Source organism: Coregonus clupeaformis, chromosome 36 (assembly GCF_020615455.1).
Source record: "Coregonus clupeaformis isolate EN_2021a chromosome 36, ASM2061545v1, whole genome shotgun sequence".
Lineage (NCBI taxonomy): Eukaryota > Metazoa > Chordata > Actinopteri > Salmoniformes > Salmonidae > Coregonus > Coregonus clupeaformis.
The window spans coordinates 25,147,167-25,163,861 of NC_059227.1; the positions used below are offsets into that span (position 1 = coordinate 25,147,167).

The 16,695-nt window shown below is 42.2% G+C and overlaps 1 protein-coding gene across 5 annotated transcripts in view; it reads right to left on the minus strand.

Moving 5' to 3' along the window:
• LOC121552926 (MAM domain-containing glycosylphosphatidylinositol anchor protein 2-like) overlaps window positions 1–14,492 on the minus strand; it is a 408,550-nt gene extending 394,058 nt beyond the window's left edge. For 4 of the 5 annotated variants that reach the window (XM_045211339.1, XM_045211337.1, XM_045211336.1 and 1 more), the window contains exon 1: window positions 13,570–14,491. In XM_045211339.1, coding sequence (XP_045067274.1) covers window positions 13,570–13,642 — 73 coding nt within the window. In that variant the 5' untranslated portion in view covers window positions 13,643–14,491. Of the gene's footprint in view, window positions 1–13,569 lie in introns of all 5 variants that reach the window. The other variant, XM_045211335.1, reaches the window with a different exon arrangement.
• Window positions 14,493–16,695: the final 2,203 nt, after the last annotated feature.

Below are 16,695 nucleotides of genomic sequence, written 5' to 3' on the forward strand. Positions count from 1 at the left end.
TCTGGGCCTCTCTACTTTTCACTGACAGTCGCAACTCAACAATCATGTATTTGGTATTTGCTGTGCGTATTTGTTGCGCGCGCTGCCTTTCCTTCCGACTGTAGGCAATGCGATTTAAAACAATTCACAACTTATTTTTTTTAAAGAAGCTAATTATCCTCTGTGGCCAAATCATGCTTTAGTAGCCTCATTTGAATAATGTTATTTATTTATGTGTAGACAGGAGTAGGCTAATTAGGCTATATACTGTAGATTGGCTGTTACCTAGCTCCTGTTTTTCCAACATGAAACAGAGGGAACTCTCCAAAGACTGGGTCTTGTGGGGGGTGGCATTCTGTATGAGTAACTTCCACATCAGATGAGGGACTAGCAGCAATTAGATCTGTACTGGTTCTACTCTCAGGTATGAACTGGTCACTTTCTGGTGCCTGCTTTCCAAGCACTGCAGAGCACAGTAGTCTCCTAAGACTAGGTCCTATGAGAGCTGCATTCTGTGTGAGTAAGTTTGCCAGTATGAGAGAGAGTAGTAGCAATCTGAGGGCCCACCCAGGGGTATATGTCCACCACTCCACTGCTCCAAAGTGTCTCTCTGCTGTACAGAATATGGGTTGTGTGCTAGTAGAGTGTACAGAGAAAGAAGGGAGCGAGATAACGACAAATAGAAATGGAGAGATAGAGAGGGATAACGACAAAGAGGGATAACGACAAAGAGGGATAACAACAGAGAGAGATAGATTGAGAGAGGGAGGGAGAGAGGATAGAGAGAGTTCTCTGGTGTCTCATTATGGTGGGAAATGTGAGGGTCCCGATCCAAGAGCATTGATGAAGGACTCTTTGGAGGAGGCTTCTGAGAACCAACAAAGACGGCTTTAGTTTCACTGGCAGAACGCATTTGCATAGCTTAGAAGCCAAAGCGTCTGAACCAAGCCTCATGAAAAGAAACCCCAGGAATCACAGGGACTTCAATGGCAACGCAAGAGAGGGAAAGAAGCGGTGGGGACTTAGGGTTCTATAGGGTTCTATAGCCTCTGTGGAGCAATGGAGAGACATGATCAGGAGCATCTCAGAGCTCCCAAGGCAGTTGTCTGTCAGAGACAGTGATGCAAAGTGAACAAACTGAAGGCGTTGTCTCCAGATGAAGATCCTACTTTCACTTTAACTCACAGTTACAGTATCATCATATCATAACGAGGCATGGTCCTCAAAACAAGACGAAAACAATCCTTGTTCCTCTCCCTTATTTCATGTTATCATTTAGACCAGTGGTCGATCTTTAAGGCATTCCTAGTCGATCACCAAACATTTCTGTAGAAAAGCCAACGTCTTGTGCTGTTGGCAGTAGGTGCACTTGATTCAGAAGCCCTGCGCACAAGGTAGCCAAAGTGTTCCCATTTTGAACCAATTCATTTGTCTGAAGGGACAAACTCCACCTACCCGGTGGACCAGGAGAGCTGTGGCTAAATCAAGTGCGCCTACTGCTCTGGCCAATCTGATAGCTCAAATCACTGTGCATACAGCTTCCACGACCCCACAGCAAACTAACCTACGTGAGATTTCATAACTTTAAAAACCATGACCAGAGAGAGACTGTGAAAGAATACAGCAAAGAGCTGCTGTTTTTATGAGTGAGTTCATGTTTAAGTTTTAATTCAACACTTTTACAAAACATAAAATGTGCATCTCCCTACTTTCACTCGAGCTGCAGCTGCAATGAATGAGTAGGCAAGTGTATCGATAGGTCTGCGTTTTTATTATTAGAAGCTAATCATGTCTATTTTAATATCGAGGAATATTTAACTTTCTCTGGTCATAAGAACAACACACATTTATGCATGAGGCAGAAATAATGCGATGCGATTCGAGTTTCGCCATTAGGTGGAAGACGGTGTCCCCTCTCCCTGGTCAGTCTCACCGGAGGAAAGGAGAGAGCATGGACTGTGAGAGGTGGACCCTCTGCTGCTCTCTCCCTCCCTCCGCTAAGACTGACCATCAGATACAGGTACCATCATTCCAGCAAAATAAAAAAAGCTAATTATTAGCAAATTATTTATATTTATGCTCAGCTGTGCTTCCCTTGCAAGTGATACAACTGGCTGTCAGCCAATCAGCATTCAGGGATTGAACCCCCCAGCCATTATAAACTGGGTGGTTTGAGCCCTAAATGCTGATTGGCTGAAAGCCGTGGTATATCAGACCGTGTACCATGGGTATGACAAAATATTAGTTTTTACTGTTTTAATTACATTGGTAACCAGTTTATAATAGCAATAAGGCACCTTAAGGGTTTGTGGCATATGGCCAATATACCATGGCTAATGGCTGTATCTAGCCTAAGTTCCTTTCATGGGCAACGATTAGCCAGCTAGTTAACATTAGCCTACATATTGAACTTCCATCCTCTCAGGCAAGAGGGACAATGTTAGAATTTATGGTTGGATCAGAATTGCCATTATAATCATTGGCCAGTACGGAGAATTAAGTAAAACCAAATTAAAAAGTCAAAATCCCTATCTCCACCCATGGCTAATTTAGGAAAGGGCCAATTTTCGCTAGCTAGCTAGCCACCAGTGGACAACAACACAATGAGATGCAACAATTCAAAAAATGTTCTGTCAATGACATTTGTCTTTTAGATGTGATGGGATTGCTGTGAAGCCAAATCCAAACTGGCTTTTTTTGACACTTTTTTTGGTGCACTAGGACAATTAACAGTTGAGCTCACTCAGTTTAGCTCAACGCTGATTGGCTATTATTGTATACTTTTTTATCAAGGGAGGCCAAATGCTCGCTGGCTTCCCTTGCATTCAATGCTACGGGCGGCAACAATATCATATTATTTTTGACAAGACAGCATCAGATAGATTGCCTACACATACAGAGACAGAGGGGTGCTGTTTCACTTGCTTGAAAATTATGTGATGGCCAGGGCTCTAAATGTAAAAACTGGTGCTATCAACTTTAATCTCTATGTGATTAGCATGACTGTTGTAAGTAACAGCAAACTTTCCAGGACATAGACATGTCTTATATGGGCAGAAATCTTAAATTCTTGTTAATCTAACTGCACTGTCCAATTTACAGTAGCTATTACAGTGATAAAATACCATGCTATTGTTTGAGGAGAGTGAAAAACAACAAAACACTTATCATGGCAACTGGTTTGGTACATTCACCTCTGAAGGTAAATAATGTACTTACATTCAGTAATCTTGCTCTGATTTGTCATCATTAGGGTCCCAGAGATAAAATGTAGCATAGTTTTGTTTGATGAAATCAATTTTTATATTCAAATGTAGGAACTGGGTTCAACAGAACCCCTGATGTCTCTGGCTCCACACCCACCCCGCCCGGCCATCTAGATGTATGAAAGTTAGTGTATAAGCTGATGATCCATCATGCATGACATTCCTGGGAGTGTGTAAACTTACATTTTGTATTACCATATCATTTTTGTATGTTCTCTATAGTTACAGTGAGGGAAAAAAGTATTTGATCCCCTGCTGATTTTGTACGTTTGCCCACTGACAAAGAAATGATCAGTCTATAGTTTTAATGGTAGGTTTATTTGAACAGTGAGAGACAGAATAACAACAAAAAAATCCAGAAGAACGCATGTCAAAAATGTTATAAATTGATTTGCATTTGAATGAGGGAAATAAGTATTTGACCCCCTCTCAATTAGAAAGATTTCTGGCTCCCAGGTGTCTTTTATACAGGTAACGAGCTGAGATTAGGAGCACACTCTTAAAGGGAGTGCTCCTAATCTCAGCTTGTTACCTGTATAAAAGACACCTGTCCACAGAAGCAATCAATCAATCAGATTCCAAACTCTCCACCATGGCCAAGACCAAGGGGCTCACCAAGGATGTCAGGGACAAGATTGTAGACCTACACAAGGCTCGAATGGGCTACAAGACCATCGCCAAGCAGCTTGGTGAGAAGGTGACAACAGTTGGTGCGATTATTCGCAAATGGAAGAAACACAAAAGAACTGTCAATCTCCCTCGGCCTGGGGCTCCATGCAAGATCTCACCTCGTGGAGTTGCAATGATCATGAGAACGATGAGGAATCAGCCCAAAACTACACGGGAGGATCTTGTCAATGATCTCAAGGCAGCTGGGACCATAGTCACCAAGAAAACAATTGGTAACACACTACGCCGTGAAGGACTGAAATCCTGCAGTGCCTGCAAGGTCCCCCTGCTCAAGAAAGCACATATACAGGGCCATCTGAAGTTTGCCATCACAAAGGAGGAGAACTGGGTGAAAGTGTTGTGGTCAGATGAGACCAAAATCGAGCTCTTTGGCATCAACTCAACTCGCCGTGTTTGGAGGAGGAGGAATGCTGCCTATGACCCCAAGAACACCATCCCCACCGTCAAACATGGAGGTGGAAACATTATGCTTTGGGGGTGTTTTTCTGCTAAGGGGACAGGACAACTTCACTGCATCAAAGGGATGATGGACGGTGCCATGTACCGTCAAATCTTGGGTGAGAACCTCCTTCCCTCAGCCAGGGCATTGAAAATGGGTCGTGGATGGGTATTCCAGCATGACAATGACCCAAAACACACAGCCAAGGCAACAAAGGAGTGGCTCAAGAAGAAGCACATTAAGGACCTGGAGTGGCCTAGCCAGTCTCCAGACCTTAATCCCATAGAAAACCTGTGGAGGGAGCTGAAGGTTTGAGTTGCCAAACGTCAGCCTCGAAACCATAAAGACTTGGAGGAGATCTGCAAAGAGGAATGGGACAAAATCCCTCCTGAGATGTGTGCAAACCTGGTGGCCAACTACAGGAAACGTCTGACCTCTGTGATTGCCAACAAGGGTTTTGCCACCAAGTACTAAGTCATGTTTTGCAGAGGGGTCAAATACTTATTTCCCCCATTAAAATGCAAATCAATTTATAACATTTTTGACATGCATTTTTCTGGATTTTTTTGTTGTTATTCTGTCTCTCACTGTTCAAATAAACCTACCATTAAAATTATAGACTGATCATTTCTTTGTCAGTGGGCAAACGTACAAAATCAGCAGGGGATCAAATACTTTTTTCCCTCACTGTATATATTCTTAAATTCTATTCCTTACTAGATTTGTGTGTATTGGGTATATGTTGTGAAATTGTTAGATATTACTTGTTAGATATTACTGCACTGTCGGAGCTAGAAGCACAACCATTTCGCTACACCAGCAATAACATCTGCGAAACACGTGTATGTGACAAATACAATTTGATTTGATTTGATTTGACATATGCTGAGCACTTTTCCTTAACTCTGCGGTCCGACTCATCCCAAACCATCTCAATTTGGTTGAGGTCGGGGGATTGTGGAGGCCAGGTCATCTGATGCAGCACTCCATCACTCTCCTTCTTGGTAAAATAACCCTTAAAAAGCCTGGAGGTGTGTTGGGTCATTGTCCTGTTGAAAAACAACTGATCATGTCTTTGTCAGTGGGCAAACGTACAAAATCAGCAGGGGATCAAATACTTTTTTCCCTCACTGTATGTACTTGAAAATGTATCAATTGACCAATTTGGCACATTTGGGCAGACTTGATACAAAATAGTCCAGTATTGCAATGCTTCACTGGATCAATCTGGAACTTTGCACACACACTGCTGCTGGCTAGTGTCCAAAATCTAAATTGCGCCTAAACTGCAATATTATATTATGGCCTTTCTCTTGCATTTCATAGATGATGAAAAAAATATTTTGTTTTGTTTGTATTATCTTTTACCAGATCTAATGTGTTATATTCTCCTACATAAATTTCATATTTCCACACATTTCAAAGTGTTTCCTTTCAAATGGTATCAAGAATATGCATATCTTTGCTTCAGGTCCTGAGCTACAGGCAGTTAGATTTGAGTATGTCATTTTAGGCGAAAATTGAAAAAAAGGGTCCAATCCTTAAGAGGTTAAAAAGTTAGGACCACCACATTAAATTTAGGAGCATTTTTTTAAAATTAATTGAGTTACAGCCTATATTGGGCCTATATGAATTCCAGCTACTTTTGAAGCACATGTTGTGCCCTAGAAACTAATATGTAACATTGTAAAGACATTAGTTTATTATAAAATACATATTGTTGATAGGAATACCTGTCATTGAAATTACAAAGTCATTTGTGAAATATTAGGTTTCTACATTGTGTAAAATCACTACTTTCCTATTGAGATGCATTGAAAATTGTACACTGTCTCTTTAAAAATGTCAGGTTTGTGATGAAGACATGCAATAGCTCTGTTATACATTCTTTGCTATGATCATTGATCTCCTGAAGAAGCTATCGCTTTTCCTTTCTTTCCATTCCCCCAAATGTTTGGATATACTGGTAAAGTTACCAGGTTGTTATCTAATGTGGTAACATGACTAAACAAAGTGTAAAGAAATGGTTAACGGCGCGAGAGTAGTTCTAGAATGGGCCCACGACATGGTTTATGAATGTAGAATGTGGTCTCGGCGATCCGCTATAGGTAGATACAAATGTTGCTCCGGTAATATGGGTCAGATCTTTTGAAGTGGTTGGGCTAGAAGCAAGACGTTTTCTCTGAAGTAAAGGTGCACTCACTTTTTTTCAATAGGGCATTCTGAAAGAACGGTACGGTGAAGGCTTATCATTACAACAATTATTATCTGGGAGATTTTATTCCTAGGAGCACAGTGCTCCCAACATAATGTGACCAAATTGATCGTACTTTAGAGCCCTAATGATGGCACAATAGCTAAATACACTTACAAGGACTTGTCCTAGCTGTGTGTGAAATTAGGTGCCTCTATCACAAAAGACACAATTCCCCTCAAAATTGACGCTGGTCTAAGAGGCAAAATAAGCAAGAGAGAAAAAGACTGAAACTGAGAGCGAGAGAGGGAGAGTGAGAGAGAAGGGGATGTAGTGGGGGGGTGAGGGGGGTGAAACAGCAGTAGTACTTGTATTGAATGTCTTTTTATACCTCTGTGGCCTGCAGCCTTAGAGCTCTGACCAGCCTTCATCAGCCCTCAATTATGATTCTGGCAGAGCCATTTCATCATCTCCGACTGCTACAAGATCATATCGACCCCGAAACAAAAACGACAACAGAATACTACAGTGAATAGAATGATGTGTACAGTATTATCTTAACAAGAGTCATATTCATTTGTTACACCATGCATTTTATTAAACTGGTACAGAATGTGAATAACTGTAATGGAACAGAGAATATTATATATTAATAAAAACATAGAAATTGGTAAGAAGTCAAGATGTCTTGTATAATTTAGATAATCATCCTACTCATTTTTGGCATTCCTCACTGTGCAATTTGTGTCAGTTTTGCATCATTATGATGTATTATGATGTCATGCATGCTTCCCATACTTCTTATTCCCAAACAATGGAATATTGCATATTGTCATTTTGCACCCATCAAATATGAATGTTGACTTTGAACCCCAGAAAAAATCCTCCCATTTAGCCATCCCCATTCTGTATGTACTGTATATTGTATACTGCTTTGAACATGTACCGCATATTTCGGCAGAGGCTCCATCCGACATAATCAAGCATGATCTACAGTATACTGTACAGTTGAAGTCAGAAGTTTACATACACCTTAGCCAAATACATTTAAACTCAGTTTTTCACAATTCCTGACATTTAATCCTAGTAAAGATTCCCTGTCTTAGGTCAGTTAGGATCACCACTTTATTTTAAGAATGTGAAATGTCAGAATAAAAGTAGAGAGAATTATTTATTTCAGCTTTTATTTCTTTCATCACATTCCCAGTGGGTCAAACGTTTACATACACTCAATTAGTATTTGATAGCATTGCCTTTAAATTGTTTAACTTGGTTCAAACATTTCTGGTAGCCTTCCACAAGCTTCCCACAATAAGTTGGGTGGATTTTGGCCCATTCCTCCAGACAGAGCTGGTGTAACTGAGTCAGGTTTGTAGGCCTCCTTGCTCGCACACGCTTTTTTTAGTTCTGCCTAGGATTGAGGTCAGGGCTTTGTGATGGCCACTCCAATACCTTGACTTTGTTGTCGTTAAGCCATTTTGCCACAACTTTGGAAGTATGCTTGGGGTCATTGTCCATTTGGAAGACCCATTTGCAACCAAGCTTTAACTTCCTGACTGATGTCTTGAGATGTTGCTTCAATATATCCACATCATTTTCCTTCCTCATGAAGCCATATGTGAAGTCCACCAGTCCCTCCTGCAGCAAAGCACCCCCACAGCATGATGCTGCCACCCCTGTGCTTCACGGTTGGGATGGTGTTCTTCAGCTTGCAAGCAACCCCTTTTTTCCAAACTTGTGGAGGTCTACAATTTCTTTTTCTGAGGTCTTGGCTGATTTCTTTTGATTTTCCCATGATGTCAAGCAAAGAGGCACTGAGTTTGAAGGTAGGCCTTGAAATACATCCACAGGTACACCTCCAATTGAATCAAATTATGTCAATTAGCCTATCAGAAGCTTCTAAAGACATGACATCATTTTCTGGAATGTTCCAAGCTGTTTGAAGGCACAGTCAACTTAGTGTATGTATACTTCTGTCCCACTGGAATTGTGATACAGTGAATTATAAGTGAAATAATCTGTCTATAAACAATTGTTGGAAAAATTACTTGTGTCATGCACAAAGTAGACGTCCTAACCGACTTGCCAAACTATAGATTGTTAACAAGAAATTTGTGGAGTGTTTGAAAAACAAGTTTTAATGACACCAACCTAAGTGTATGTAAACTTCCGACTTTTGTCTTTGCCACAAGCTAATGCTCTGATGTAGTATATGCTCTCTCTCTCTCTCTCTCTCTCTCTCTCTCTCTCTCTCTCTCTCTCTCTCTCTCTCTCTCTCTTTCTCTCTCTCTCTCTCACTCACTTTCTCTTGAAGGCATCATTACCCAATGGGGGATGTCACTATAAATGAGCACATCCACTCTGCCCCTACACATAGAAAGCCACTGAACCACAAGCCCTAGCAGACAGATGTGTAGAAAGCCCTGGGAAGATGGACAGAGAAAGCACACACTTTCTTCTCCTCTTTCCTATCTTTGCTGAAAGAGACCACAAACTATTTCATCTGTTCCTCTCTCTCTTTCTTCAACCGAGGGCTGCTGTTCAGTGCTGACACCAATTAGCAGGCCTGTAGTTTTACAGAGGAAGTCGCCCTGTGCACCGTAAGGAGCATTACGGGACATGATTTATTTAATGAGTGCCTGTTGATGTACATAAGTATGGCATATGCTATGAGGCAATAGCTTTGATATGGTATGCGTTTGATTAATTCTGATGGTAAGCGAGAGATCGCTTGTGTTTCTCTGGGATTAGGTAATTGGCCTAATGGCATATTGACAGTGTTATACCTTGAATAGTGAATAGGCCTTGAATACGCCTTTATACTGTAATATTAGGGCTGCACAATCAATCGAATTCACATCGATATCGCAATATTGACATGTGCAATATCCATATCGCAAGAGATTCCTATCGCATGTAATATTTTGAAATGCCACTCAGTCGCATGTAACGTTTTTACAGTTTACTCCGGGGGGTTTTCTCCTCTTGTGGCTGCTTCACACACACACACACACACACACACACACACACACACACACACACCAAGCCCCGCCCTCTCACTCAAGCTGTGCAGTTCCTCCTGCTCACTGTTAGATCCACTTTAAACCCCTTACACTCGTGGGAATTGGCCTATATCGATAGGGCTAAATTGAAATGTTTCTTACAAAATAAATATGGAAAGCATATGGATAACTATAGTAGCAATTTAAAGGGAACAGTTTGGAGATTATGGGAAAATTATTAGACTAAAAGTGAGGACACAACAGTTCACCTGACACAAGACTGAATCCAAACATTACACTGTTGATTTTATGTGCATTTTATATTAACTGTACTTTTCCTCACATTTGTTGATAACAAAATCTGAAATTACTCTGGATACATTAAGTAACATGATAAGAATATTTGTGGAACATTTGGGCTAGGTGCAAAATAAGACAAAACAATTACAAGGGTTTGAATGAGAGGTCTAACTGCTGTTTCCAAGTGACCACACACCTCTCCAAAGTGTACACAGTTCCTAAGTAATTTCAATGCACTTTAATGACTCTAAGAAGAGTCAAGGTGCTTTTTTGAGCTCTCCTAGCTCTGCCGTTGAGGAACTAGAGCAAGCACACTTGTTTTGTTTGGAATCCAGCCCTGCATCCCCGCCTTTAATAATAATAATAATAATATGCCATTTAGCAGACGCTTTTATCCAAAGCAACTTACAGTCATGCGTGCAATTACTGTTGGTGTTTACTGTTGGTGTTTACGCAATCCAATAATGGTCCTTTATAAAAGTAGGCATAATTTGAAAGCTTGTTCTATTGCCAACACTACTAGCTAAATTATTAAATACGATCTTATAGTGTAAGGCTTTCACGAGGCAATTCATCTTTTAAAAATACATAGAGTCCTCGTAATTTACAGCATTTCCCTCAACTCAGACAACAAAAATGTGCATAAGTTGCCCAATTAACGGGAGGGATGGGGGCAACTTCTTGTCACGCACGGTGCTCAAGTTCAAAACGGCTGTCAGTCAAAACCCATACAGTGCTGTGAAGAGGAGACCCTGAGCTCCGACATCATGTATAGCATGTTACTGTACAGCCACTGCATTCCATTTTAGGCGCTTTTCAGTGTCCAAATCTGCCATTTTCAACCCGTATACAGGTATGAGTGTAAAGGGCTATGTTTGCATGCTGTTCTGTCAAATGCAGTCAACATATTGTTCCAAACATTAGGTAAAATGCAGTCAACAGATTGTTCCAAACATTAGGTAAAATGCAGTCAACAGATTGTTCCAAACATTAGGTCAAATGCAGTCAACAGATTGTTCCAAACATTAGATAAAATGCAGTCAACAGATTGTTCCCAACATCAGATAAAACAAACAATAATGATGCTGCTTTCCACTTTGCTTTTTAATGTATGATTCTATTTATATGATTCTAACAGTTCACCCAAGTGTTTTGATCTATATTGCAAGTCAAATCGCAATATTCAGTAAAAAAATCGCAATTATACTGCTGAAATGTCCACCAGAGCTGTTGCCAGAGAATGGATTTCTCTACCAAAAGCCACCTCCAACAACGTTTAGAGAATTTGGCAGTACATTACATTTTAGTCATTTAGCAGACGCTCTTATCCAGAGCGACTTTCAATTAGTGAGTGCATACATTTTTCATACTGGCCCCCCATGGGAAATGAACCCACAACCCTTGCGTTGCAAGCGCCATGCTCTACCAACTGAGCTACAGGAGGGCCAACCTCCAACATCCAACCGGCCTCACAAAACCGCAGACCACATGTATCCATGCCAGCCCAGGACCTCCACATCCGGCTTCTTCACCTGCGGGATCATCTGAGACCAGCCACCCGGACAACTGATGAAATTGTGGGTTTGCACAACCAAAGAATTTCTGCACAAACTGTCAGAAACTGTCTCTGGGAAGCTCATCTGCGTGCTCGTTGTCCTCACCAGGGTCTTGACCTGACTGCAGTTTGGCGTCGTAACCGACTTCAGTGGGCAAATGCACACCTTTGATGGCCACTGGCATGCTGGAGAAGTGTGCTCTTCACAGATTAATCCCGGTTTCAACTATACCGGACAGATGGCAGACAGCGTGTACAGGATCGTGTGGGCGAGCGGTTTGCTGATGTCAACGGTAGGAACAGAGTGCCCCATGGAGGCGGTGGGGTTATGGTATGGGCAGGCATAACGAACACAATTGCATTCTATCGATGACCATTTGAATGCACAGAGATACCGTGACGAGATCCTGAGGGCCATTGTGATGCCATTCATCTCCTGCCATCACCTCATGTTTCAGCATGATAATGCATGGCCCCATGTCGCAAGGATCTGTACACAATTCCTGGAAGCTGAAAATGTCCCAGTTCTTCCATGGCCTGCATACTGACCAGACATGTCTCCCATTGAGCATGTTTGTGACGCTCTGGATCGACGTGTACGACAGTGTGTTCCAGTTCCCGACAATATCCAGCAACTTTGCACAGTCATTCATAGAGGAGTGGGACAACATTCAGGCCACAATCAACAGCCTGATCAACTCTATGCGAAGGAGATGTGTCGAGCTGCATGAAGAAAATGGTGGTCACACCAGCTACTGACTGGTTTTCTGATCCACGACCCTACTTTTATTTTTTTTAAGGTATCTGTATTCCCAGTCATGTGAAATCTATAGATTAGGGCCTAATGCATTTATTTCAATTGACTGATTTCCTTATATGAACTGTAACTCAGTAAAATCTTTGAAATTGTTGCATGTTGCGTTTATATTTTGTTCAGTGTAGATGTTATGCCCATATCGTGAAGCCTTATGTAATATCTGGTTAAAACACATTTGCAAATGTGACAAGAAAAGAAGCCAATATGCCAATCCCTGGCAGTGTGTGGGACACTTCCAGACCATGTCATAGCTGAGTGCAAGATAATTGTATGTACAAGCATAAAGCATCTCACTAAATATATATGTGAACATATACGCCAGTGCATATGATATACAGTGATAAGGTATACTCTATATGCCTGCTTGGTAATGTAATGTATTACATCCCCATCACCAATCTCTATTGAACCTCTCAGTCTGACCAACCCCCTCTGGCTCTGGAAAATGCCACCAGTACATAGCATGCCTGCTTGGTACTAAAGCATCACCACCAGCATTGCCAGTCTTGAACCCTGGGTCTGACCAGAGCTTTCTCTCTGGTCTACAATCTTCTCTCAGGTCATTGCCACTGGTAGCAACAGCTGCTGGTCAATGCTGTCTGTCCCCATGTCTCCAGCTCGGAGGTGAGGTGGCTCCACTGGCTCCTATGATTCATATTATTACCACATAGCAGTGAGAGCACCACTGCTGTCAACACACATGACTATTCAGCCCAGGCAGCATCAGTCAGTGCCACTGTTTGCACACTCCTGTCCAACTGGGCAAAAACTGGTTGAATCAACGTTGTTTCCACGTCATTTCAACCAGAAAATGATATGTGAATCAACGTGGAAAACTGATTGGATTTCCAAAAAGTCATCTAGGTAAGGGAATTTCGTCTTTTTTTCACCCAACTTTTAACCTAAATGACAATGAAATGTTTTGTTGATTTCACGTTGAATTCACGTTAGTTGACAACTCAACCAAATGTAAATCAAAACTAAAAGTTGAACTGATGTCTGTGCCCAGTGTTGTGTGTGTGTGTGTGTGTGTGTGTGTGTGTGTGTGTGTGTGTGTGTGTGTGTGTGTGTGTGTGTGTGTGTGTGTGTGTGTGTGTGTGTGTGTGTGTGTGTGTGTGTGTGTGTGTGAGAAAGAGAGAGAGAGAGAGAGAGTTTCATAGAGAACTCGTGCCTCCCCGTGCAACATCAGCACTATATGATTCTATGGAAAAAGCATGGGAGTGTATGTGTATATAGGCTTTGTTGCCAGGTAGATGTACGGTTGCAATTATTTTACAAGGTCATGATCACGTTTATTGCAACCCGTGGGAGGAAGAGGCACACTTACCGTATACTCCTTGGCAACGGATGCCCTCCAGAGACAGCGTCAGGAGCCCCAAAACAGAGATTATTAGGTCCATCCTTTACGTTAATCTCAACATATCCAGCTCTCAAAGGCGAGAAGTCCTTTCCGGGGCGAGGAAGGAGGTTGGCGAGGCGGAACTCGCGTGCATAGATAGATCACCGAACACCGCTGCCGCTCCAACCGCGCACTGATTAATGTATGTTCTGAATGCGTTGCGCCTTGAATTTATGAACGCAGAAGGCAAAAAGGCGCGTTTTCACCTCAATGCACTGTCTCAATAAATCAAGGGCTGACGAATTCACTTGAAAAAGCGGTGTGCTGCTCGTATAGTGTGCCAATGGATGTCTTGGTGGTTCTGTAGCAAACAGAAAGCCAGGGAAGAGAGTCAGAGTAGAGCAGAATAGTACCGCCCTAACCTACAGTCAGTGATAATAGTGGACGAACTAGGATGGTTCAGGTAGGTGGGACACAAGAATGATGTAGACTATATTCGGTCCCGTCCGTCACGTTAGTGCTGATCCTCTGGGCTCCTCACTGAGTGGTCACACTGATGCTCCTGGCTGCGGACTGGTTGAGAAGATAACCAGGGACATGGCTCCTCAGCGGTTCCAGCAGTTGTCATGTCTTAATCCGGGTCTGTTTAGATATAATCAATGAACTGCCATTTGAAAAGCGCTGCCATTTAAATCACAACTATATTCTCTGTAATTTGCTGCTCGGGGAAAAAACGGTTACCTGCTGCTACAAGCCGTTGAGTTCTAGAACCTCGATTATGCTTCTGGTTGTTGTGCTCACTCACTGCTCCATCAGCACTGCATCTCGACGTCGTGCGCGAGTCATCTCCAGTGGGGATGTTGATGTAGAGGAGGGTGAGTCCGGTTTAGGGAGAGGGGTGGGGGGGTGAGGGGGGGTTTGGGGAGAGGTGGGTGCACCAGATTCCCGGGATGATTCCGGTATAGAATAAAATGAGGAGTTTCTCGTCGTTTCTCTTCCCACTTTATAGGATAATGGTATTTTACCGGCTGGATTGGCGGCTATGGGGTGAGTTGAGCATCAGTCAAGCTGCGCAATACGTGGTGCGCTGATTCGGAGACCGAGCGGCACTGCAACCGGTCTCTCGCTACGTCAAGGAGTGCGTGACTTCGAGCCTTCATCTGTATGGAAGGCTACGCGCAGCGTCAGGCGAGGCGTGTGTGTGAGCCCAGCTGCTGGATTGAGACAGAGAGAAAGAGAGAGAGAGATTTATTGGAATTCAGTAGAGATAACATATCACTACAATCAACAGAAACCACCTCGAGATGCCCGGTCATATTCCGACATGTCTATTCGCTTCTCTATAGTCAAGGCGCTTTCGTTGATTGTTGTTGTCTTCAGTTGATTGGCAGTAGGCTACAATAGGGCTACTGATGTAACTCTTATAATTGAAATGGGTCTACAGGGGTCTCATATATGTGATAACTAACTATTCACTCTACTTTTCTGCTGCGAGGAGAGGCAGGAGGAGAGGACCACAACCCAAAAACACCTGAATGTGCACGGGCGCGCGCGCTCACACGCACGCACGCAGGCACACACACACACACACACACACATAAACACACACACACACACACACACACACATGCTCTCAATTCAATTCAAAGGGCTTTATTGGCATGGGAAACATATGTTTACGTTGCCAAAGCAAGTGAAATAGATAATAAACAAAAGTGAAATAAACAATCAAAATTAACAGTAAACATTACACTCAGTTTCAGAGGAATAGAGACATTTCAAATGTCATATTTTGCTATGTACAGTGTTATAACAATGTGCAAATAGTTAAAGTACACAAAGGAAAATAAATAAACATGGGATGTATTATTATTTTCCAGGAGCAATTAGGGTTAAGTGCCTTGCTCAAGGGCATATTGACAGATTTTTCACCTACTCGGCTCAGGGATTAGAACCAGCAACCTTTCGGTTACTGGCACAACGCTCTTAACCACTAAGCTACCTGCCGCTACCTACTTTGGTGTTTGTTCTTCACTGGTTGCCCTTTTCTTGTGGCAACAGGTCACAAATCAAATCAAATCAATCAATCAATATTTAGCAGATGTTATTGCAGGTGTAGCGAAATGCTTGTGTTCCTAGCTCCAACAGTGCAGTAGTATCTAACAATTCACAAATTACACAAATCTCAAAGTAAAATAATGGAATTAAGAAATATATATATATATATATGTTAGGAGGAGCAATTACGGAGTGGCATACAGTAGAATACAGTATATACATATGAAATGAGTAAAACAGTACAGTGGGGAAAAAAAGTATTTAGTCAGCCACCAATTGTGCAAGTTCTCCCACTTAAAAAGATGAGAGAGGCCTGTAATTTTCATCATAGGTACACGTCAACTATGACAGACAAATTGAGATTTTTTTTCTCCAGAAAATCACATTGTAGGATTTTTAATGAATTTATTTGCAAATTATGGTGGAAAATAAGTATTTGGTCACCTACAAACAAGCAAGATTTCTGGCTCTCACAGACCTGTAACTTCTTCTTTAAGAGGCTCCTCTGTCCTCCACTCGTTACCTGTATTAATGGCACCTGTTTGAACTTGTTATCAGTATCAAAGACACCTGTCCACAACCTCAAACAGTCACACTCCAAACTCCACTATGGCCAAGACCAAAGAGCTGTCAAAGGACACCAGAAACAAAATTGTAGACCTGCACCAGGCTGGGAAGACTGAATCTGCAATAGGTAAGCAGCTTGGTTTGAAGAAATCAACTGTGGGAGCAATTATTAGGAAATGGAAGACATACAAGACCACTGATAATCTCCCTCGATCTGGGGCTCCACGCAAGATCTCACCCCGTGGGGTCAAAATGATCACAAGAACGGTGAGCAAAAATCCCAGAACCACACGGGGGGACCTAGTGAATGACCTGCAGAGAGCTGGGACCAAAGTAACAAAGCCTACCATCAGTAACACACTACGCCGCCAGGGACTCAAATCCTGCAGTGCCAGATGTGTCCCCCTGCTTAAGCCAGTACATGTCCAGGCCCGTCTGAAGTTTGCTAGAGTGCATTTGGATGATCCAGAAGAGGATTGGGAGAATGTC